At 43.8% G+C, this 6,128-nt stretch overlaps 1 protein-coding gene across 1 annotated transcript in view; it reads left to right on the top strand.

Moving 5' to 3' along the window:
- Positions 1–790: 790 nt before the first annotated feature.
- The window catches only part of si:dkeyp-72e1.9 (syntaxin-binding protein 4), a 123,190-nt gene continuing 117,852 nt past the window's right edge, over positions 791–6,128 (top strand). Inside the window, exon 1 of the mRNA XM_059979208.1 lies at positions 791–887. Within this exon, the coding sequence (XP_059835191.1) occupies positions 841–887 (47 nt within the window). The 5' untranslated portion in view covers positions 791–840. The remainder of the gene's footprint in view (positions 888–6,128) is intronic.

Raw genomic sequence — 6,128 nt, 5'->3', positions numbered from 1 at the left:
GAATCTGTGGAATTCATTGCCACAGATGACTGTGGAGGCCAAGTCAATGGGTATATTTAAAGCGGAGGTTGATAGGTTCTTAATTAGTAAAGAGAGTCAAAGGTTACTGGGAGAAGGCAGGAGAATGGGATTGAGAGGGATAATAAATCAGACATGATGGAATGGAGGAGCAGACTTGATGGGCTGAATGGTCTAACTCTGCTCCCATGTCTTATGATCCTATGTTTGCTTTTCAAATATCACAAGCCTGTGCATACCTAGAATGATGCTGGACTAAGCTGCAAACTCAGGCGAATACAGGCAGAGCCCGGAATAACTTCCTGACCGGGTAGGAGTGCAGGGAGACAAATGCTGGATGGATGCCAGGAATATGGCTCAGATTTAAAACCTGTTTTCTGCGTCTGCAAGCGCGCTACAGCAGGGAACTTGCACCCTGTGACTTCCCAGATGAGAAGCACAGTGATGAATCAATTATACTTCAGGAACTGCCTTACCAGCCCAGCCTGCTTTTAGCAGGATCAATGGGATTTCGGTGCAGAGGTGCTGTTCATCTTTCTGCGTCGCTTTCACTTTACCAGCAATGAATGTTCTGCATTACAGCCTTTGCTTCTTGCATAAGCTTAATCTATTCATGAAGATAGTGATAATGTGGATGAACTCTCTAATATCTCGAGGTATTAAACATCCATAAGAACTGTCACGTGATGCAGCTGTTTTAAAGCTTTAGTTCTGTATTGGTTCTCAGCTCCTGCCCCACCCCCACTCCGACTTCCCCTGAAACAGAGTGGGAATGAGGGATATAATAAATGTGTGTGTTGCAGGGACGGGATTCTGAACGAGATGCCAACCTTTTCAGTCCTCTACAAGGGAGCTGTGATCATTAGCAGGTAATGGATGAGAATCTGTTAAGTTGTCCACTGCCTGTTTTGTCCAGTTTTCGTGTACAATCAGTTCACAAGGAAGTCTTCAATTCTGATAAAGTAAAATTTAAAGCCCCTGAGGGCTTCTTCTTTGGTATGATTTAAACTGTGCTTGAACTCAATTTTTTTTTACTGGTTCTGACAATGAAATAAATCAGAGAAATCTGAAGCTCGCTTCTCCTTAGCTGGAGCTGATAGTTTTTCTTATACAGAACTCAGTGACCGGGAAATGTCACCCACACCTGAGTGGAGTAAGATGTGTTGAATCACATGCAGATGTACATTGATCCAACGAGCTTTTTTATTATAGTAGGGAAAAGTTTGAAGGACAAATTCTGCTTGATGAATGAAGTAGATGGGCAATGTGTTAATAAGATACATTTGTTTCAGAGCCTGGTTGAGCAGGCTATAGTGGTCCTAATTGTAGTTCACCATAAATTGGAATTGTTTGGAGGGGGTTTATTCTTTACAGCCTAAAGAGCTGGTCATACTCCCCCACCGACGTTTCACACCATTAAATTCTCACTAGGGAGTGTTCGTCACTTGTGGTTGACACACCCAACCTGATGATTGACATGCTGATAAGGCACAGTTTTCATGTTTCGGTAAACGTGCTCCCCACATATCCTGGATGAGAAATCGACTCCTCGTCGGTTACACTGGGGTGGCACCATAGCATAGTGCACAGGGGTTCAATTCCTGACACTGTCTTTAAGAAGTTTGTGTATTTACCCAATGACCACATACTAAAGACCTATTGAGAGTTAGGGTTAGCAGGTTGTGGGCGTGCTATTTTGGCGTCAGAAGCATATCAATACTTCAAGGGCTGTCTCCTACTACATCCTCTGACTGTGTTGGTCATTGACACAAATGACGTATTTTACTGTGTATTTCAATGTCTTGTTATACATATCACAAATATAGCTAATCTCCCTCTTTATCTTTGTTGCATCAGCATATTGTACACTCCTTCTGAAATTCAATGTATTGAAGTCAATATGAGGTATTTCAAAGACATGTAATCTGGGTACCATAGTGAGCACTACGAAGTGCTATAGTGGTACTGACTAGGAATGAATTTTGAGACAACATTTCGCTGAAATTGTGACGTAGACTCATTGATGCGCTATGGAAGATTGTTGGGAGAAGGCATGGATCTCCTAAAGGGATTGGATATCACAGAGGGAAGCAATTGTGTCCCGTGCCCAGACAGAGTCCTGCTCTTCCTTAACTTACATCCACCTCCCACTTCCACTTCTTTCTTCCCAGACTGATGAAAACTCCTAGCACAATACTATTGTCAAAACCCTTTCTTCCAATGGCTCCCACAAGGAGCCAAATGTTGACTTTTAGCCAATACCTTTATACAAGCTGTGTTAGTTAACATATGACAGAACTTTCATAAAGTCTGCTGATGAATAACAAGCAACTATACAGAAGAAACCCTTTTTTGTAACTTTAAGTGGGATTTGACTTTTTCACTCCCGGTTAAGCACTGTTCAAAGATTACACTCAGTGGAATCCTGTGTGGTCTTCAGCTGCTGTAGCCCATCCACTTCACGGTTCGAAAAGTTGTGCATTCAGGGAAGCTCTTATGCACGCCCCACTGTTGTACCCACTGACTATTTGAGTTGGTGTCACCTTCCTGTCAGCTTGAACTAGTCTGGCCATTTTCCTCTGGTTTCCTTCACGAAAAGACGTTTTTGCCCACAGAACTGCTGCTCACTGGATGCTTTTTTAAAAAAAATTGCTCCATTCTCTGTAAGCTCTAGAACTGTTTTGCAAGAAAATCCAAGGAGATCACCGGTTTCTAAGATACTCAAATCGCCCTGGGTGGCACCAATAATCATTTGATGGTCAAAGTCACTTAGATCACATTTTTTCCCCATTCTGAACAACAACAATCAACAACTGAACCTCTTGACCATGTCTGCATGCACTGAGTTGCTGCCCTATAACTGACTGATTAGAAATTTGCATTAATGAGAAGTGTACATGGTGTACTAATTAGGTGGCCACTAAGTATGGATCGAGTACAAACTGCTGTTAGAAGTCAGTTTAAATGGCTTCAATTTCCTCACTGTAGTGACTGCACTAAGGAAAAGTTAGAACCATCATCACAACTTAAGACCCCCATCGTGGGCATGTCTGCTAGAAGTACAGAGGGAAGTATCTTCTGTGTTACTCTATTTTTCGGGTTCCCAACTCCATGTTGTTTCCTTGGTCGAGGATGTGCAGGCAACAGCTGTGCTGTCGATCTGCCCACTACTGGTAGTGCTCTCTATAAAGCAGCATTGAAAGCCAGCTGTCAACTTGCTGGAACTTAACAATCCTTGTGCAGAACTCCCTGAAGGTCGAGTCAGTGGTGAGGAAGGTAAGTGCCATGTTAGCATTCATTTCAAGAGGTCTAGAATACAAGAGCAGGGATGTGATGCTGAGGCTTTATAAGGCACTGGTGAGGCCTCACCTTGAGTATTGTGAACAGTTTTGAACCCCTCATCTTAGAAGAGATGTGCTGGCATTGGAGAGGGTCCGGGACTGAAAGGATTATCATTCAAGGAATGTTTGATGACTCTGGGTCTGTACTCACTGGCGTTCAAAAGGATGAGGAGGATCTCATTGAAACCTTTCGAATGTTGAAAGGCCTAGACAGAGTAGATGTGGAAAGGATGTTTCCCATGGTGGGAGAGTCAAGGACAAGAGGGCACAGCCTCTGGATAGAGGGGCGCCCTTTCAAAACAGATGGGGAGAAATTTCTTTAGCCAAAGGGTGGTGATTTTGTGGAATTTGTTGCCACATGCAGCTGTGGAGGCCAGGTCATTGGGTGTATTTAAGGCAGAGATTGATAGGTTCTTGATTGGACATGGCATCGAAGGTCACGGGGAGAAGGCTGGGAACTGGGGTTGAGGAGGAGAAAAAAAAAGATCAGCCATGATTGAACGGTGGAGCAGACTCGATGGGCCAGATGGCCTAATTCTGCTCCTATGTCTTGTGGTCTTATGTAACTCGTTGTCTGTCACTCCAATATATACTACAGTGGTGATTCACTGTGCCACTGATTCATGTGTAGATTTTGATATGTATAAATTAAGAAAGCCACGTATTTGGTTAATTTATAATAATGCAACAACAGAATTAACATTAAGATCAAGCCTAAGTTTTTAAAAAATGATTTTTAAAAAGTGAGTGGGGCCTGTTGGGACTTGTCTGCAGGGCAAGTGGGAGAGAGTTCCTTGTGGATTTTACGCGCCAGTTTTAAAAAACAAACGGGGCCTGTTGGAACTTGTCTACGGAATGGAAGATCATGGAGTGAGTTGGAAACAGTTCTTGTGGAATTTATGCAGCAGTTTTAAAAAGCAAGTGTGGCCTGTTAGGACTTGTGCTCAGAGCAGGAGATCGCAGAGTGAGTTGGAAGCTCCAAACTGACAAGGTCAAGGAACTGGAGCTGGACGCCCTCAGGACCATCCAGAAGACTGAAACCTTCATAGATGAGTCTTTAATTGAGGAGGTCACACCCAGAGTGTGGGCTTTGGAGAGCAGATGGTTCACCACCAGGAGAAGAAAGAGGAGTAAGCAGTCAGTGCTAGGTTCCCCTGTGGCCATTCCCCTCAGCAACAAGTACGCCGTTTGGATGCTGCTGTGAGTGAAGACCTATCAGGGCACTGCAGCAGCTCCCAGGCCAGTGGTCCTGTGGCTGGCTCTGAGGCTCAGCTGTAAAGTCAGGCAGAGCGATAGTGATTAGAGGCTTGATGGTTGGGGGGACGGAGAAGAGGTTATATGGCCGCGATAGGGCAGCCAGGATGGTGTGTTGCCAACCAGACGCAAGGGTCCAAGCTTTTCAAGCGACAGAGTAAGCAGCCAGAGGTGGTGGTGCACATTGGCACCAATTATATTGGGAGAAATAGGGAAGAAGTCCTGCCCAGTGAGTCTAGGGAGTTTGGGAAAAGGCTGAAGAACAGGACCTCCCAGGTAGTAATCTCTGGATTACTCACAGTACCACATGCTGGTCAGGGCAGGAATAGGATGATGATTCAGATGTGTGACCGGCTGAGGAAGTGCTGCAGGAAGCAGGGTTTCAGATTTCTGGATCATTGGGATCTCTTCTGTACAAATAGGATGGGTTACTCCTGAACCTGAGGGGGACCTTTATTTTTGCAGACAGGTTTGCTAGAGCAGTTGAGGAAAGCTTAAACGAACTTGGACAAGGGTATGGGAACTGCAGTAATAGGGGTGAGGATGGGACAGGTGACATACAAGTAGATGCAGTGTGCAATGAGACCGTGAGGAAGGACAGGCAGATAATAGGGCAAAATTGCAGTCAGTGGAATGAGGTGAAGTGTAACGTGGGAGCAAATTGAAGAGGGTGATGAATGCAGAACTGAAGGTTTTATATTTAATTGCACACAGTATACAGAATAAGGTAGCTAATCGTGGAACACAGTTAGAGATTGGCAGATATTGTGTTGTGGGCATCACCTAGTCCTGGTTGAAAGAAGATCACAGTTGAGAACTGAACATTCAAGGTACATCTTTCATCAAATGGACAAGCAGGTAGGCAGAGGGGGAAGGGGTAGATCTATTGATAAAATATGAAATCAAATCCTTAGAAAGAGGTGACAGAATCGGATGATGTAGAATCCTTGTGGGAAGTGATATACAGCCCCCACCCCAAATAGTATCCAGCATGTGGGATATAAATTCAATAGGAACTAGAAAAAGCAAATAATAAGGGCAATGTTACAACAGTCATGGGTGATTTCAATATACAGGTAGATCGGAAAAATTACATTGGTGCAGGATCCCAAGATGGGAAAGGGAATTATAGAGGCATGAGAGAGGAGCTGACCAAAGTTGACTGAAAGGGTACACTAGCAATGATGATGGCAGAATAGCAATGGCTGGAGTTTCTGGGGACAACTTGGAAGACACAGGGTAGAAACATCCCAAAGATGAAGAAGTATTCTAAAGGGAGGATGACACAAGCATAGCTAACAAGAGAAGCAAAGCCGATATAAAAGCTAAAGGGAAGGTTATATCAAAAATTTGTCAGAAGGTAGAGACTTGGGAAGCTTTTAAAAAACCAACAGAGGGCAACTATTAAAACCATAAGGAGAGAAAAGATGAAATATGAAGGTAAGCTAGCCAAAAATATCAAAGAGGATATCAAAGGTTTTTTTTTCAGATATACTGTACATAGAGTAAAAGAGA

The sequence above is a fragment of the Hypanus sabinus genome, chromosome 9 (genome assembly GCF_030144855.1).
Source record: "Hypanus sabinus isolate sHypSab1 chromosome 9, sHypSab1.hap1, whole genome shotgun sequence".
NCBI lineage: Eukaryota > Metazoa > Chordata > Chondrichthyes > Myliobatiformes > Dasyatidae > Hypanus > Hypanus sabinus.
This window is presented reverse-complemented; position numbering and strand designations above follow the sequence as displayed.